The sequence below is a fragment of the Mesocricetus auratus genome, unplaced genomic scaffold, assembly GCF_017639785.1.
Source record: "Mesocricetus auratus isolate SY011 unplaced genomic scaffold, BCM_Maur_2.0 Super-Scaffold_100004, whole genome shotgun sequence".
NCBI classification, from domain to species: Eukaryota; Metazoa; Chordata; class Mammalia; order Rodentia; family Cricetidae; genus Mesocricetus; species Mesocricetus auratus.
The window spans coordinates 41,795,604-41,814,674 of NW_024429189.1; the positions used below are offsets into that span (position 1 = coordinate 41,795,604).

At 41.4% G+C, this 19,071-nt stretch overlaps 1 protein-coding gene across 1 annotated transcript in view; it reads right to left on the reverse strand.

Annotated features, from left to right (window-relative positions):
- Positions 1-18,573, reverse strand: part of Ola1 (Obg like ATPase 1) — a 122,452-nt gene extending 103,879 nt beyond the window's left edge. Inside the window, exons 1-4 of the mRNA XM_005065155.4 lie at positions 18,427-18,573; positions 17,037-17,137; positions 4,661-4,804; positions 2,102-2,229 (exon numbers count right to left, since the gene is read on the reverse strand). Coding sequence (XP_005065212.1) covers positions 2,102-2,229; positions 4,661-4,804; positions 17,037-17,137 — 373 coding nt within the window. The 5' untranslated portion in view covers positions 18,427-18,573. The remainder of the gene's footprint in view (positions 1-2,101; positions 2,230-4,660; positions 4,805-17,036; positions 17,138-18,426) is intronic.
- Positions 18,574-19,071: the final 498 nt, after the last annotated feature.

A 19,071-nucleotide genomic window follows, 5' to 3' on the forward strand; every position in this document is an offset into this window, starting at 1 on the left:
AACTGAAGTTACGGACAGTTGTTTGATTCCATGTGGTTGCTGGAACTTGAACCTGGATCCTCTGAAAGAGCAGACAATGCTGCTGAGCCATCTCTAAAGGCCCCATAAAATTCTTTTACTGACTTTCTACCTGATACAATCATCATATCTCACGTGGGGTTTTTTGTTTGTTTTCTTTTCTTTTTTTTTCCCCCCCAGAGACAGGGTTTCTCTGGTTGTCCTAGAACTTTCTCTGTAGACTAAGCTGGCCTAGAACCCACAGAAATCTGTCTGCCTCTGCCTCTGGAGCCTCCTGAGTGCCAGGATTAAATGTGTATACCACCACCTTCTGACTAAAGCTCTTTTTTTATGTGTGCATGTCTATATGCATGCATGCCGCATGTATGAAAGTGGCTGTGAAGGCCAGAGGGAAGCTTCAGAGCCTCTGGAGCTGGTTAACAGGAAGTTCTGAGCCACCTAATAAGAGTGCTGTGAACCAAACTCAGGTCCTCTGTAAGAAGAGAAGCATTCTTAACCTCCAAGCCATTTGTCCAGTCTAAACAGCATGTGTTTATTCAGTAACACAAGTGACATAAAATAAAACAGTGTAACTAGACAGGACTTAAAGACACATAAAACATTGTATTTCAGCCCAAATCTCTCAAGTTTTTGTTCCATGGAGCTGGCACTATCATTGAATGGAAATGGGAGTACCAAGGGTTATTCAGGTTTGTAGGATGCTGTCTTCAACTCCCAACCTCAGAGTGTAAAAATGAAATCCCTTGCAAGAACCTGTGCCATTATTAAAGGGAAATGTTATATGTAACTTAACAATTTGGCCCCTGTATTCTTCAGCTATCCAGTATCAGCCATCTGTTGAGATATACTGATCAATTGTGAACCCTGAGTTTGCATTTGCGTTAATTAAATTAACCTTGGGTCAGGAGGTTGCACTGGCAACTACTTGACAGAAAGTTATCAGAGGGCATCTGGAGAGATAGGGACATAGGAAGTAGTAGGGTGGGGTTTGGAATGGCACAGGTTTTTCTAGTTTGACAAAGCAGAAGCACGGGTCTTTGAGAGATGTCAGCAAGGAGGGTTAGCTGGTTGCTACTCAGCTTCTCTGAGCTAGTAAGTGTTCACCCCAGCCTTTGAATTGGAGTCTTATTCACAAATAGAACAATAGGGATTTAATTAAAGCTACCTTTGGTGGCAGTGACAGAGCCAGTGCCTGGAAGAACAGAATTTCCACAAGGCTGTGGCCTGAGAGGCCAGGCTGCTGTAAGAGAAGCAGGCTGGTAACTGTGGAGTTGTGATTGCTGGCTGAGCTAGCAGTAGATTAAGGCTCATCCACTGTGCCGAAGCCAAAACTGTAACAGTGCATCAGCCTGTGCTTAAGTTTAATGACTGGCAAGTATCCATGTTCTTAGGAACACAACGATGGTGGGGGCCTTCCATGTTTGGTGCTAATAGCAGGATTAGGCAGAGCGATGACCTATATGTTTTACTGTTTGCAGGTTAGCTGCCTCAAATTTCACTATTTTTCCTCCCAGATTCCTGTCAAATGATAATCCTCCAATCTTGGTCTTTCTCATGTCCTTAGCCTTACAAGGATTCTGGCTTTCCATCAGCACCAGTTGAGGCCATCTAGACTTCCTTCTCCCTCTTTGTATCTCTAACAGATACACTGAGTGCCTTTCCCTCCTTTGAAACAGAAGCCCCTTCTCTACCAATTCTGCCTTCTCAGCATGTGGAAAAGCAGAAGTGCAGAAGAGACCCACAATAAAGAAAAGGTAAGGTCTTGTACAGAGCTCTTACCAAGCCTGCTCCCAGTTCTAAATGCCTTTATAATCACCAAGTCAGTTCAGACAGAAACACACCTCAGGTCTCTAATCCAGAACAAGCATTAACATTTAACCAGACTTTAATGTCATGGAAGACACCTGCTATGCAGTGATCTCATGGGGAAATGATAGGGACTTAAGATTAGAAATCAATCAACTAATTCATGATTCGTCTTACAAAGCAAACAATTTTCACCTATAAACCACTCATTTTTATCTGGGCAATATGGAAGAACACACACACACATCTTAATTAATAAACAAACAGCTGTACTTACGTGTTAGATGAAAAATCCCATCACAGGCACTAATATGAGATAAAAAGGCATTCCCCAAGCCCTGCCCATTGTGAGCTCCTTTCACAAGGCCAGCAATATCCACTACATTTAGGAAAGCAGGAATCTTGCTGCAATACAAAAGATAATTATAAAGAAACTGCTTATCAACTAACTGAATTCTCCAAACATTTCACATAAATTAACTACTTGCTTCTTGATAGCTCCCCAAATAAACAAGCTTTCTGTACACTGTGACTTTTTCTTTCTTTTAGTTTTTATTACATTGTTATTTTGTCCATGTGTTCACATGTGCCACAGCTCCTTTGTGGGGGTCAGAGGACAAATTGCAAAAGTCAGTCCTTTCCTTCTGCTGTGTGGATCCTAGGAATCAAATTTAGGTCATCAGTCTTGATGGCGGCCTCCTTCACCTACTGAGCCATCTTGTGTTCATGACTGCATGGCAAGCATCTTACCCACTGAGCCATCCCCACGGCCCACATTAAGACTTTCTTACCTAGGAAGATAAGGGGGGAAACTATTGCTATCTCCAAAATTCAAATTCAAATGAATAATATTACTAAAGTTCTGTGGGCATACCAAGTACCAAAATCAAGCAGGCAGCTAGATACCCCTGGGATTCCACAGAATCCAGGGTTAGAAACAGAAACCTAGTATCTATCAGCACTTCAAAATAGTGAATAAACTATTTTGTGAATGAATGTAATACTGAGTGAAAAGCCAAAAAGAAAACTAAATCCTCAGTGATAATAAATACTATATTGTATATGCATAGTATTAAAAATAGATGATAGAATGATAGTTCCAATGTATAGTTAATCTACAAAGTTATTTTTCTTTAAGTGTGTATTTTATTTTTAATTAGATAAAATGAAACCTTATTAAGGAGAAAACGGGATGATACATCATTAGGTGATTGAGATAGAAAGCAGATATATAGTGAGGAGTGACGGTCCTCTCACCTGTGATAAAACAGGTATGTCTAGCCTGAGAGATATGTCCTTCGTACTCTATCCTCAATGTGCACACTCAAGCACAGGATATGGGATGTCCTAGAGTATTAATAACTTCCCATATTTACTTTTGAATGTATATTATAGGCCACCAGCTCACTCTAACCCTGCCCAGCACTGCAGAGTTTACCCTGGCTTTCTCCTTATCTGTATTTGCCCTCTCTTCTTTCTGACACTGATGTGATGCTCAATGTATCTGCTCCTTTGCTGAATCCTTCTTTACCATCGCTCTCTTGACTCCATCAGGCTACTGTCTAATTTGCAGCCCCTCCTGTTTAGGCCCTGGCTATTGTGAGGCTGCGCTCCTGCCAACAGGCAGTCCTTGTAGAGGTCCAGCAGCCACTGTAAGGTCATGTGACGCTGCTGAAAATTTCAAATATATAGAGACACAATAAGTCTTTTGAATTTCAAATCTGTTGAAGCTTTAGGGAGTAAGGGAATGAATTCCTCAAAAATATCCGTGTTTTCCTTTACTAAAAACAATCGATTAAAGACTCTTATAGAATAAGGAGACTGAAAGGAAGCCTGTCTTCTGAAGTTTATAAGGTTAAAAATACAATTTGTATGAGAACACAACAGCAGAACTAAGAATACAGTTAGAACCAGGTGTGGTGTCCCATGCCTGTAATCCCAGGACCCAGGAGGCAGAGGCAGGCAGATCTCTGTAAATTTGAGGTCAGCCTGTCTACATAGAGAGTTCCAGGCTAGTCAAAGCTGCACAATGAGACCTTGCCTCAAAAACAAAACAAAAAAACCAAAAACAGTATTATGTATTACATGTTGTACAAGCTCACATTTTACCAATCACAGACCAAAAATATTCACAAGGAAGAAAGCATGCCTACAATGAGCATGCAGATTTTTTTCTTGTCATTATCCCCTGAACAATACAGCATGACATTTAAATTCACTGTATAAGTAATAGAGACAATATGCAAAGGTTATATGAATGAAATGATTGCACCATTTTCAGTGAGCAACTTTTGCTATTCCTAGGGTTTAAGGTCAATCCCCCATTCATGGGTACCAAGGAACTACAGAGTTAAAAAAAAATCACCTTAACTAGCTGTAGTGTTGTATGTCAGCAATACCAGTACTGTAATCCTAGGCTGAGGCAAAAAGACTAGGGTTCAAGGCCAGCCTGAGCTATCTAGTTAACCTTGTGTTAATAAATACACAAAAACAAACTAACAAAAATGACTAAAAATTCCATTATCCAGAAATAACTATCAATAAATTTTATGACATTCATCACACACCTTTCCCTATGCATAGTATATGCATATCCTTACAATACTACATGACATATGTAACATAAGCTAATTTCTCCTTCTACTTCACAATCTCAGAAGAAAATAACTGCATTAACATAGAAAATCCTTCCTTCTTCCATTTTCTATTCTACATTGCTTTAACAATCATTAAAGTAATGCTACATTAATTTTGAAAGAACCTTGATTATAAACATATCATACACATATTTACCCCACTTAAGAGCAAATAAATAATGACATAATGTACTTCTTACCTTGCTGGCTTGTGATACTGGCAAAGGAAGTCAAACCTCTCATCTGGCACAGGCACTCTACTCTCATTAGGGTCGATAGTGCAGAATGGGAAGTTCTCTGCCGAAGCCTGACTATTGGTTAATACATTGAAGAAGGTAGACTTCCTAAAATAAAGGAAAGACTTTTATTCAATTCTTAAACTGCTAAGAAAATATATCTGGTGCTAGTTTAAGAGCTCGATGTTTATAAGAACATATCTGGGAAGGGGGAAGAAACATTTTTACTAACAGAATATCTAATTTGATATATAATTTATATAATTGTATAATTAGGTTACATTCCCTATTTCAGTCTATTGGAATTAGAAAAGAATGTTCCCAAAGAACCTTTGTTACAGAATATAGAGCTTGGACTGTCACAAAACATACTCTTCTCATAATGTACCCCATAATGCCATATCATTTCAGCCATGTCTGACATGGCCTTCTGTAACATGAGTACTGAAAGCTAGCACAACTGTTCCCAAAGCATTCCAAAACAAGGAGTAACTGTTACTTGTGCAGAAATGGGACGTCAGAGCTCACACTAACTTCTGTTACTACACAAGGATCACCGGTAAGCCTCAAACTATGAATTATGGAAGTAATTTTGTGCTATATGATTTAAATCAAGATAAAAAGTGCATTCACATGGAATACACTAATCACTAATTTTCCAGTTATCTGATTCATATCAAGTGATATGTACCAGAGGATAATGCCAACCCACAGTAACACCAGTCGCGTTTGTAAAATGCAAGCACAGTAAAATCTGAAACATTTTACTGACCGGCTTGGACAACTGTCCAAACTCCCATCAGCAAGACCTCACTACAACAACACTCCCTTGCTCCAGACCAAGGGCACAAGGAATTAAAAATGAGAATTATTGTTATACAGTGTTTTTTGGCTTTTGGTTTTAACCCAAAGAATTGAGGAAGTGGCTAAGGATTAGTTGGCAATTGTAAGGCCAGCATTTACAAACTCTGGTTAGATGTAATTATGTAAAAATGTTTGCATATGAACTAAATTCGATAACAAAGAATACTCAAAAAGTATAATAGTTGTGCTATGGTGAAATTAAAAATGATTATTTTTCCCTTCCCCCTCAAAAATTTTAAGGTAAAACTGTCTCTCAGATGAAGTCTAATTAGCTTATATTCATCAGGGGGGGTATCAAACTTAACCACAACACATCTGATTAAACTTTTTTTTTTTTTTTTTTTTTTTTTTTTGGTTTTTCAAGACAGGGTTTCTCTGTATTGTTTTGGAGCCTGTCCTGGAACTCACTCAGTAGACCAGGCTTGGTCTCGAACTCACAGAGAAAGAGATCCGCCTGCCTCTGCCTCCCGAGTGCTGGGATTAAAGGCGTGCGCCACCACCGCCCGGTTCTGATTAAACTTTTAAACCAAGGAGTCAGACCTTTTTTATTTAATTTTGAGAACCCTATAAAAATGTGATGAACAAAAAGTAACAAGGTTAACCTTAGTGCTGCTAGTTGAAGTATGTTTTAACAAGATACTGAACTGCCCCTACCTATCGGTGTTTAAATACTGCACTTACATCACATTGAGACTACCTTTCAGTGCTAAAATAGGCATATAAATCATCCTGGTTGGAAAAACCACCAGTCCAATCAATCTTCGGCTTTTGAATGCCTGCACAGATTGCATCACAGAGGGTAAAGTGGGCATTACCAGGCCTCTTCTAAGATTCACCAGTATACAACCCCTTGTTTTAAATATAACCAGATACATGGTATAAAGGCAGGTTTTTAGAAACATGCAGTAGATTCATGCTCAACTAACAAATCACAAACTAATGGTGACTGCTGTAGGATTTACAGTGGTACTCGTAACAACCTAGAATGCAGGGAGCAGAGAAGCCCTGAATGAATTGTGTATCACTGACACAGCAGCCATGGTGAATAAAGATCAAGGCCCTCAGCCCACAGGGTATTTGACAAAGTTGGTTTCTATGCAGACCAGGCTCCACAGAATGGCAAACTTTTCTTGAGGGTGATCCAAGTGCAACAGAATGACCACTGTGTACAAAAACTAGCCGCTGCAGCTTCCTCTTGGAGACTGCCTACTGAGACCCCCCACCCTGTGCTGGGGTTCCAGGTAGTAAGTATGGCTCCATCAGAGCGCACAACCCACCTGACCCAGCTCTTCCTGTCCATGTGTCTGTTGTCTCCTTAGTGTTACTATCCTCCCTTCCTTTTCTTGTCACCCTGGCCAGAGTTCCAGGACCCAAGTTCCATGAGAAACAGTACTAGTAAAATGGCAAAACTCTAGGCTAAAACGACTGAGATGAAATCACTGGCTTCTTTTAAAGAACTGCCCTTTAATTTCAATCTTCCAAAACCTGATGTCATACTACTTCGTTTAAAATGGTGTTTATGGTTCTAAAGGCATAATCCATTACTTCCCAAGAAGGCTGTGAGGCTTGGGCCGGTGAGAAGGTCCAACAAGTAGAGGTGCTTGCCACACAAACCTGAGTCTGATCTCCAGCACCTGCTGTAAAGGTGAGACAAGAACTTACTCCACAGTCGTCCCCTGACCTCCACACACACACACACACCAGGGTATGCGAACATTCCCACACACACACCGCACACACACCTGTACAGTAATACCTATTTTAACTTTTATAAGACTGTAAGACAAGATAATTTAAATCTTTAGTATATAAACAAAGCAGATACTTCCTAAGAGAAGTTGCATTTTCACTATGGTCTTTAAATGTCATGCCTATTAAAATGGTCAAGACTTCTCAGAGAAATAGCTGATTTCAGATATGGCACAAGAGAAAAAATTCATGTAAGATGAGCTGAGTATAAGAGTGCATGCCTGCAATTCTAGCATTTTGAAGACTGAGGTAGGAGGATCTCGAGTTTAAGGTCAGCCAAGGCTACACAGTAAGATCCTGTCTCAAACAAGGAAAAGACAAGCAACAAAAAACAATCTGGAGCCGGGCGTTGGTGGCGCACGCCTTTAATCCCAGCACTCTGGAGGCAGAGGCAGGCAGATCTCTGTGAGTTCGAGACCAGCCTGGATTACCAAGCGAGTTCCAGGACAGCCTCCAAAGCCACAGAGAAACCCTGTCTCGAAAACCCCAAAAAAAAAAAAAAAAAAAACAATCTGGGATCGCAACTTTTTTCACAGAAGAAGGAAGCTGGGCGGTTGTAGAGATGACTCAGAGGTTAAGAGCACTGCTTGCTCTTTCAGAGGTCCTGAGTTCAATTCCCAGCAACCACATGGTGGCTCACAACCATCTGTAATGAGACCTAGTGCCCTCTTCTGCCCTCAGGCACACAAGAAGAAAGCTATTAATAGTTTGGAGCCCTAGCAACAGAACTGTGTGTCTACCATCCCCACTATTTCAGGAGGCTGAAGCAGTAGCATAGCTTAAGCCCAGGATCACAAAGCCAACACTGATAATACAACCTGACCACGGTTAAAAAGAAAAAGGAAAAAGGAGTTCACACACACACACACAAAAGCTATTCTAGAGCCAATCTGAAAAGGCCCACTAACCAAAGGTCCATCAATCTGAGCACGGATCAAAATGGCTAAATACGTATTGTAACAAATCAAGTAATTTCAATACTATATGTAGTAAATAAGCCTCAAAAAACAAATGCTCACTGCCACATATTAAGGTGCTAGGAGTGGTGGAGATACAGCTCAGTGGAAGAACACTTGCCTACCATGACGAGACTCAGAGTCCAATCCTCAGCATCACACAAAGTAAAGTTTATCCTTCAGGCCATATACCAAAACAAACACAAGAGATGCCCTTAGTTCTTAGGGGGAAACTAATACCTTCAAACTAAACCTGAAAAGCAATTCTCCATTTTTTATAGGCCATCTCATCTTAGACCGTTTTCAAATGTTAGGAAGGTCAGTAATTCTACAGGCATGAAAAAGGAAATAATGAAGGAAGAAACATATGTCTAAAGATTACTCCTGCAGACGTCAGTGAAGCCTAAAGGATCTGTATCATATCTTCCAACAGTTCTGTAGGTACAAAATTTTTTTTTAAAAAAAGCAAAATGTAGTAAGAGGGAACTAGAAAACAACTAAGATTATTAGACATTTTTGATCTACTTAAATCTATTCAACCAATACCTAGTGGAGGCAAAGAATGTTGTTTTGGCTTAAGACAGAAGACTGACTTTTTGTGAAATGAAATTGTATGCAAACACACATATTTAATCTCATGAGGTAATTATTAAAACGAAAAACCACTGAAAGACTAAAAATTATAGGAAATGCACACAAGAATGAAGGGCTGGAAGAGTTGACTTACAAGTTAAGAGCACCTGTTGCTCTTGCTGGGGAACTGGGTTCATTTCCCAGTTCCCAAATATTGGCTCATAACCATGTGTAACTCCAGTAACAGAGGAACGCACTCTTCTGTCTTCTGTGAGCACAATGAGCAGAAGATACACTTACGGTGCACACACAGACACTCACACACATAACATAAAATAAAAAATAAATAAAACTAAACAAAAGGATTGGTTTGCACAAAGGACTCTTTCAGCAGTAACGGGACGTGAAGAAACACTGCCTAGTGGTGCATGCCTGTGATGCTAACACACAGGAATCTGAGGCAAAATTGGTATTCACAAACCACCCTGAGCTACACAGTGAGTTTGAAGCCAGCTTAGGCTACAAACAAGACACTATCTCAAAACAACAACACAATTAGAAAACAATGGCTAGACTTATCATGTAGCCCTCTACTTAAGACATAAACACTTCATTTTGGAAATTATGTATTTTACTATATTAAAAAAATCTAACTGAATAGGTATTTTACCTAAAAACTTAGTGAAATGCCAGTAGGTAAAAGAAAAACAGAAATACTAATGTAAATTCCCACACACCTCAAGACACAGATAAAGCAGTATTCTTTCCCACTTTTATTTTCAACTTTAATTACACCTGTCATTTATTGACTTTGTGTGCCTGTATGCGACGTGCACTCCAGCCACTACACACATGTGGAGGTTAGAGAACAATGCCTCCTGCCATGTACATCCAAGTATGAACTCAGGTGGTCAGGCTCAGGTGCCTTTACCTGCTGAGTTGTCTTATCAGCCCTAAACTTTTTTGAATTTAAATACTTAACTGTTAAAAGCATCTATCCAGCAGAAAATACAAAAGACAAACGAATGCCAATATATACGTATGCACACAGGTCAGTGTAACTACATATATTTCATAACTATTAGGTAAAGGGGCCTGAATTCAGTAACACACCCAGGAACAATGATCATACCTAGAGATGAGATTATTAGTCTCTTAATGCCATTCTTGAATAAAAAGAAGCAGGGTTCCCTGGACACAAGACCCAAAAAAGAAAGAAAATGAGCCTAAAAGTCACCTTCTCTTTATGTTTTTATATATATTTCTTTATTCTGAAAACCAGGTGAGAGGCTGGGTCAAAACTTCACTGGGTGGGGTTCCTGCCGCACAAGCACAAGGGCCTGAGTTTCTATCTGAACCCATGAAAAATGGAGCGCTTCCCCACCTGCAATCCCAGGGCAGACGATGGTACCGGGTGGACCCATGGAGCCAGCTAGCAGCCAGTGTCTAACCGAGCTGCGCTGCAGGTTCAGTGAAAGAACCCGTCTGGAAAACTGAGGCGGACACTCTCCTTCCTGCTCTCTATCAGCTTCTCCAGCCTCATCCTAGCCCTGTAGAGACAGCTTGCAGGGCCCCCTTGTCTGACGACGCTTCTAACCCTTGCAGCTGACCCAGATTTCCTCTTTCCCGTGGACCTGCTCAGCCCATTCCTGTTCCTTTGTGGGAGCCACCTTCATCTAGAAACACTTTCTACCTGGGATCCCCAGGAGCCACACATGGACTATCTTCATCATATCCCTCCCCTCAACACTAAGGATCTATGCAAAAGAGAAGAGGATGGAAGACACCAAGGAACAGATGCACACATGACTTCACAGAAGCTGTGGGAGCAAGCACAGGACCTGCACAGGTCCAAGCCAGATGGAATGCTGGTGCTGAGGGGAAACAGACATGAGTCGCCATCCTTAACCCAGAAGCTATCTCCAAGTGCCAACTACTCGAAAAGTTTCCTCCAGCGGAATCTCACTGCGTATAAAAACCATACTTAAGCCAGGCGTTGGTGGCACACGCCTTTAATCCCAGCACTTGGGAGGCAGAGGCAGGCGGATCTCTGTGAGTTCGAGGCCAGCCTGGTCTACAGAGAGAGTTCCAGGACAGGCTCCAAAACAATACAGAGAAACCCTGTCTCAGAAAAACCAAAACAAACAAAAAAACCACACTTAGCCTCCAAAGCCACAGAGAAACCCTGTCTCGGAAAAAAAAAAAAAAAAGCACTTAAGAGAGGCTAATGCAAAACAAACTCAAGGGCATTTTTGGAGATTTTTGTCTCATAAAGCTTTACCTTACTGGTCTCTTGCTTATATATTATGGTTTCTGGTTTTGTTTTGATGGTGTGTGTATGTGTGCGTGCACGTGTGTGTGCGCCCTTATATGTATATCTGCCTTTTCTTTGGCTTTTTTGTTTGTTTTGCTTTATTCTGGTTTGTTTGTTTAATTTGCCTGTTTGTTCTCTAAAGAGTGGGAGAAGGCATGGAATTGGATGGGTTGGAGAGTTAAGGAGGATTTGGGAGAAGATGAGGAGGGAAAACTGGGATCAGAATATATTATATGGAAAAAAACTTAATTTCAACAAAAAGAAAAGTAGAAATCAACTAAGCCAGACACCCTCCCCACATCTATTTCTGGTTTCTACTTGCTCTCTCTCTCTCTCTCTCTCTCTCTCTCTCTCTCTCTCTCTCTCTCTCTCTCTCTCTCTCTCTCTCTCTCAGAGAATATATCAAACATATATTACGGCCAATTTAAAAGAACTCCCAACAGCCAAAGAGAAAGCAATTTGAGCAGCAAAATTAAGAGGTAGTAATGGATTATAATCCAAGGAATAAAATAAGCCTCACTAATACTGAATAGAACTACACAAATAATTTAATAAATAATTCAATATACAAGCATTTCAAAGAATATAAGAGGAAGGAATAGGGAAGTGGGAAATTACCTTTGGAATGTCATATTAATGATTCTTACAGACAAGACCTTCTGAAACCAAAGAATTAAAATTCATAAAAATAAGGCAAGCTGGGTATAGTGGCTCATACATTTAACCCCAGCACTCAGAACTGTATCTCTACGAGTTCAAGGCCAGCCTTATCTACACAGTAAGACCCTGTCTCAAAAAAACAAACAAAATAAATAAAGCAACTATCACTGAATCCCTAGCACAATAAAGTATTTAAAATCGCACATATATGTTAAGTTTCATGTACACAGTTAAATATATGTGTATATACATTTAAAACATGTGTCAACTTGTAGGAGTCAGCTCTTCCACCATGTGGGTCCAGGGGTTTGAATTCATGTCATCAGCTTGGTGGAATCATTCTTAACTGTGTCAGCTCTTTTAAATGAAAAATACTGCAATCATCCATATTTGCAGCCCACAAATACCTTCCTCAGAATTCCTTTACAAAAATCAAGAATGGGGACTAGAAGGATGGCTCAAGAGTTAAGAGCACAACATGGCTCTGCTCTTGCAAGGACCTGAGTTTGGTCTCCAACACCCATTAGGAAGGCTCATAATCAATCACCTGTGACTCCCGTAAAAAGGAACCTGATGATTCCAGCCACATGCATATACACGTGATTTCTTTTTTTTAATCTAAAAAAAGGAAGAAATCAAGAAGGGAACCAGCTAGAAGGGGAAAGATGTAGGTATGCTAAAGAACAATTTCCTGAAACATCAACCAAGCAAGAGAATTACTTTCCTGGGGTAGCTCTGGAGTGCTTGAACAGAGGATATCACATGTCTCCTAAATTCTACTCTCACAGCAGGGTGTGTGTGTGTGTGTGTATGTGTGTGTGTGTGTGTTAAAATATGGACTACATTTCCTAACCGTCCTTGCAGCTAAACTCTTGGCTACATCTAGCAAAGGCAAGGTAGTGGAAGTATGCTACTGCAGTTGAAAGGAAAATGCTAAATTATTTGGTCCTTTCAAACATGGGTAATCAGGTACATGGAGACACAATCCTAAGAGACTGCTGAGCTATGAGCAAGTAAAAAACCTGGGTTCCCTAAGGCTATCAAAAAGAAGATCCACTATGACTAAAGCCACCAGTCTTGACTGCAACACACCTTTACACAATATATTCCATGTCCATAACTCAATCTGATGCCATGTAAGAAGAGCTGTCCCTGATACAAGTCTAGAACACTGAGTAGTTTCCCAAGTGCTTCTAACCCTTACACTCACAATAATACACTGGTCCAACAAGAGGCCATTTACAAAGCACCCTGAGGGAAGAAACAGTGAGACGGAACTAGAAACTAAATGTTCATACTCTTAGCATCATACTCTTTCTTCTTCATTAAAAGCAGCATTAAAACATGTCTCTTTATCACTAAGCCTACATACAGCTATCAAAGAGGGGAAATTATCCCATTCACAAATAATTACTACCTTCCACAAATAATTATTGGGTGTTCACTATGTTACTAGCACCAATCTAGGCACTAGAACTATGTCAATAAATAGAAACAACACAATTTCTTCCTTTATGGGATTGAAAGTCTACTTGGAGATGGCAAACAGCTAATTCAATTAAATAATATGTATAAAACACCCAGAACAGACTTGCACATAGTAAATGTTCAATAAATGTCAGGTTAGCTTTCTGGGCAAAGGGATTTATTCCTGTAATCCCAGCATTCAGTAGGCTCAGACAGGAGTTCTCAGTTCCTAGGAACTCAAGGACAGCCTGGGCTACATAGTAAATTCCAGATCAGCATGGACTACAGAATGAGACCTTGTAACAAATGATACAAAAATCAGCTGAGCTCAGTGCTGCAGCAACTAGGGAGGCAAAAGGATCTCTGTGAATTCCAGACCAACCTGGTCTACATAGTGAGTTCCAGGACAGCCAGAGCTGCATAGTGAGACCCTGTCATGAAAACAAAAACTAAGAAGCAAACAAACAAAAATTCAGCTTAGCTGTAAATATAACCTCTTAGTTTCTAGTAATTAGCTTTACAGATATATACTAAAAAGCAAGCATTCTTAACTAACTCTCTAAATATCAAGAGTTTCTTTAGGTAGTTTTTGTGCTGCATAGTTTTATGCCAACTTGACATAAGCTGGAGTCATCTGAGAGGAGGGGACCTCAATTGAGAAATGGCCTCTATAATATCAACTGTAAGCAAGCCTGTAAGACATTTTATTCTGGGGGAGGGCCACCTCATTGTGGGTGGGGACACCCCTGGGCAGATGGTCCTGGGTTCTATAAGAAAGCAGGCTGAACAGACCATGGAGAGCAAGACAGGAGGCACTACCTCTGCATGATCTCTGCATCAGTTCCTGCCTCAACGTTCCTACCTAGTTTGAGTCCCTGCCTTGGCTTCTATCAATAGACTGAAACCCAGAATGTGTAAGTCAAATAAACCCTTCTCTCCCCAAGTCACTTTTGATAATGATGTTTTATCACTGCAGCAATAACCTTAACCAAAACTGTTTCTACAAGGAATGAATGCCCTTATTTCCACTAGCAGACCATCTTTTGATCCCAGCACTTCAGAGGCAGAGGCAAATGGATCTCTGTGAGTTCAAAGCCAACCTGGCTTACAGATCAAGTTCCAGGACAGCCAGGGCTACACAGAGAAACTCTGGCTCAAAAAAAGAAGAAAAGAAGAAGAAAGAAGAAGAAGAAGCAGCAGCAGCAGCAGCAGCATCCAGGTCAAGTTCATGTAGCTCTATGTGGACCTACTTGTATCACCCAAGTTCTTATCCTCCTGAAGTCTGGCTGTTTTCTCCTTCAGTTGCTCAAAAAGTCAAAATATGTGAACCCTACCTGATACTGCTTAATGGAAAGATCATTCTATAAAAAGGAATTTTACAACCAAGCACAAATGCCAAAATTAAATAAACTATGGCTTAAAAACAAAATTAATTTTCACGTAAGACCTGAGTTAAATTAAATCTTCAGGACCTTCCTATCAAAACTGAGTAAACTCAAGCCAGCAAGATGGCTCAGCAGGTAAAGGTGCCTACCACCAAGGCTGATGACCTAAATTCAACCCCTTGAACTCACATGGTGGAAGAGCGAACTTCCCTAAGTTGTCCTCTAATCTCCAATACTTGTGTCCTCACCCCAAACAAAATAAATAAAAAATGTAATTCCAACATTTTTAAGTAAAATTTTACTGTGTGTAAAACATACCTCAATAAAATTGAAAAGAAAGACTCTTTTAAACTTGAAAGTATAAATTACACTGAATAATAAAATCTGTTCAGTTATTTTCTCATATATTATTATACTCTATTCCCCCCCCCAAAAAAAACTTACATAAAAAACACTTAATCTTAGGATTGCACTTTTCAATTAGTCCTATTTAAAGTCAAGATGCTCTGACTACAGTGATTCCAAAGAGACGAATGCCAATATCTAAAACCTTTCTTACTGGTACTGAAAAACTCACTGCAAACATTATAATCATATTTTGCTTTCAAATGTACTGACAGTACTCTACAGTACCTAGCTTGATTACTTGTTTTGCTATATTTCCACTCTTTATTTATTATTACCTTACAAGTAGACTTTAGCACAGCAGGAAACCCCTTCAAACTATAACCTGCTTTACAAGAGAATGAAATTGGGACAAACATATTTACTCATGTTTTGCATTACAAGAATCTAAGAACTGGGGTACTTGGTACCATGTGCCATTCACTGAGAACTCTACAGGAGCTCCAAGGAGCACAGAGAACACAGCTGTTCTACATGTCACCAATCTAAAGACCTAGAGCACATTCCAAAATGCCCTAGTGATCTTCACAGATCCACAATGTGCCTACTACTCTAATCATTTTTTTTGCTTTGTTTTGTTTTTTGTTTTTTGAGACAGGGTCTCTCTGTGTAGCTCTGACTGTCCTGGAACTCACTCTGTAGAGCAGACTGACCTCTAACTAGATTTACCTGCCTCTGCCTCCTGAGTGCTGGGATTAAAAGCATGTACCACCACTGCTTGGTTTACCCTAATCACTTTTAATATGTGTGTTTCTCGTTTTTGAGACAAGATCTCTCTATGGCCCAGACTAGCCTCAATCTCATAGTGATACTTTTGCATTAGCTTCTTAAGTGCTAGAAGGAAGATATGAGCCACCATGCCTGGCTAAGACAGTTTAAATAACAAAGAGCAGACACTGAACATTAAAGTTACACATGCAAAGAACTATATGATAAACCCCATACACATCTTCTATTACTGCCTTATGTACAAATATAAGGTATTTATGATTACCTTTAATTTCAAAAACAAACTCAGTAGTTTGTTCTCATAATTCCCAAGTTTAAATGCTTTTTTGTGTACACATGTGTGTGACATGCATTTGCCATGTTCAAATGTGTGTAGACACAAATGCAAATGTGTATAAAGCAGCCTGATGCTGACATCAAGTGTCTCCCTGAGTGCCTGCCACCTTACTGACTGAGGCAGGGTCTGCTGCTGAACCTGGTGCTCACCATTTTGGCTAGACTGGCTAGCCAGCTTGCTCTGTAGATTCCTTGTCTCAGCCTCTAAACATGCAGGAGCAGAAACACTTTACCCGCCTTCCAATAGCATATATAAAGTACTCACCTCTTTCTCCAATAAAAATTCACCCCCTAGACATTCCTTCCCTCAAGAGCTTTATAAAAAAGCTTTAAAACTGTTTCTTAAGTTATTCTGCTACAAGGTTCCTGGTAGCAGCCTAGGTAGGAGGTACTATTCCCAGCAAATGCAATACTATGTTTCTCCCAACATTTCAAAAAAAAAAAGGTAGTGGATTTGCCTCATTGATATTTTAACTCTCCTTGTTTTTGCCTCCAAGGTTAGCAAAACAATGTAAATAACTCATTTCAATGTGTGCAAAAAAAACTAAAATTAATAAATACAACATATGTAAGTTAAAGCCTAGTTTTTTTGTTTGTTTGGTTTTTTTTTTTTGGTTTTTTTTCAAAACAGGGTTTCTCTGTATTGTTTTGGAGCCTGTCCTGGAACTCACTCGGTAGACCAGGCTTGGTCTCGAACTCACAGAGATCCACCTGCCTCTACCTCCGAGTTCTGGGATTAAAGGCGTGAGCCACCAACACCCGGCAAAGCCTAGTTTTATAACAACAATATTCTGGTCCTTTTTTTCCACTACAGTTTCTTTTGCCTTGTGAGTTTCTATTTCTACAACAAGAACCAAAAGTTTATAAAATAAAAAACACAAAGAGTCTCAATCTTTACTTACCCAACATTTGGCAATCCTACAATACCAATCTTCAGTGAGGTTCCAAATCTTCCAATGATTGGGGGTGGTTTAATTCCATCTCCTCCCTTTTTGGGGGGCATCTAAAATGTCAAAATAAAGTTTTAAAAGTACCCCTACAAACAAAACACATTTCTGTATATACAATATATCAGTGGGAAATAGAAAATAATCCTATTACTGGGTAATAGAAAATAAAGTATCAATCTACAACTAAAGTAAGAATAAAATCCATTCTGTGGGGGAAGGGATTCTGTGAACATAACAGATTCTAATGTTTGTGAGTCACTTCTGAGTAGTCCCAGAAAGACTCTGCCAGCAAGAAGCAAAGATAAATGTAAAACTTGGTTCCAAGCTTCCATCCTGGCTGCTGACAACCACATTCTTAACTTGTCATGTTATATCAAGGAAAGCGTTGGGAAGCAGGGGCACAGACACAAGTCAATGAAACCCACTGCGGAAACACTAGCGACCAAGTCACCTCTCACCAATCATGCCTCCATCACCTAGGTAGCACCTGCCCTTTTACATTTCTCCACAATGACCACCGCTGGCCTGGAGGTCCTCCTCACCCAGACTCTTCCACCTTTGGCACTGTAGGTACAGCTAACCAGTCCTTATAAACACCTTCAAAACCCACATCCACACACACTGGGTACTTCTCAGGCTCTCACTTCACCTTTTAAATTCCAACCCAGAGCTTCAGGTATGCTAACAAGCAGGGGCTCTACCAACAGGCTATACAGCCCCATTTAAAATATTTTTAACCTTTTGATTGACAAGTTCAAACTTTCTGTCTTCGCTTGCTCGTTCTGGCTCCAAGATTTCTCGGTGCAAAACTGGATCCCACTTTAACACTGCAATAGGAACCGGCCAGAACGGCAATCTCGAGTCTCAGAAGCTGCAAACTAAAACTGTCCTGTCTTCTGGCTGGCTTGTACCTCCTCGAGCCACGCAGCACCCCCCCCCCCCGCTCCTGAAGTTTTATTCCAACCTGTAATCTCAGATCGGGAGTCCAAAGATCTCCCTTCTTAGGGTCTTGACACCTGTTCCGGGCCCAACTCCAGGCCTCCCATGAACAGCTGCATGGGGAGAGCCGGTCCAGTCCTGTGTGTGGCCTACGAGGGGTAGCCCAGCCGAGCAGGACCACGGCACACCACGTTTCCCTCCTGACCCAGCACTGGCGTCCCGCCCTAAAGCAAGGCTCTCCCCAGACTGCGGCGAGGGCTAGTCTCGTGGCCGCGCGGCCTAGTCCGAGGGCGCCTCATTCATCCACACGCCCCAGGCTGTCCGCTGCCTTCAGTCCGGCTCCGGCCTGGTGCTAGCCTCCAAGCCACTGGCCTGGGCGCCCGTGTGCTCCCTAGGGACTCACCGTGCAAAGGGTCGACGATCGCACCGGGTACCGGGCTGCAAACGCTCGTGAAGCCGGCAGCCGGAGGTGGGGAAGAAGGCGGAGAGAGCGCAGGCCCGGCCCTCCGCCGAGCCGCACGCACGACGGCAGAGGCGACGGAACGGGCGGGCCGGGGCGGCACCTGGGCGCAGGCCCCGCCCCCACACGGACCACGCCCATTGGTCCGGGTGCGGGGTCCCGGGTGGGCAGGGCCTGCGAGGGGGCGGGCACTTATCCGCTGCGCCTAGCTTTCCGCGTCTCGACACGTGGGCCTCAGCAAAGCTTCCGTGTTTCCTTCCGCTCTGCCGCTCGGGCTGGTTCATCCGCTCCACCTAGGATTCCCTTTGACCCTGACCGACTGAGCAGAGATCCTGACACTGCCACCTGCACGGCGCTGCCTGCCTCCCTTTTCCAATAACTTCTTTCAGATGCGCTGACGGTGAGAGGCGGTTAAACTTTCTTCAAGGAAAAATGGACCAAGTGCAACTTAGGATCCAAGGCGTCCCTAGCAACCACAGAAGTACAGAAAACGTTTAAAGAATCGCCATATCCTTCCCCACCGCCACAGTCGCATCCGCTTTTGTCAGGGTAGTTAAGGACAGAGGCCTTTGGAATTTGGGAAGCATA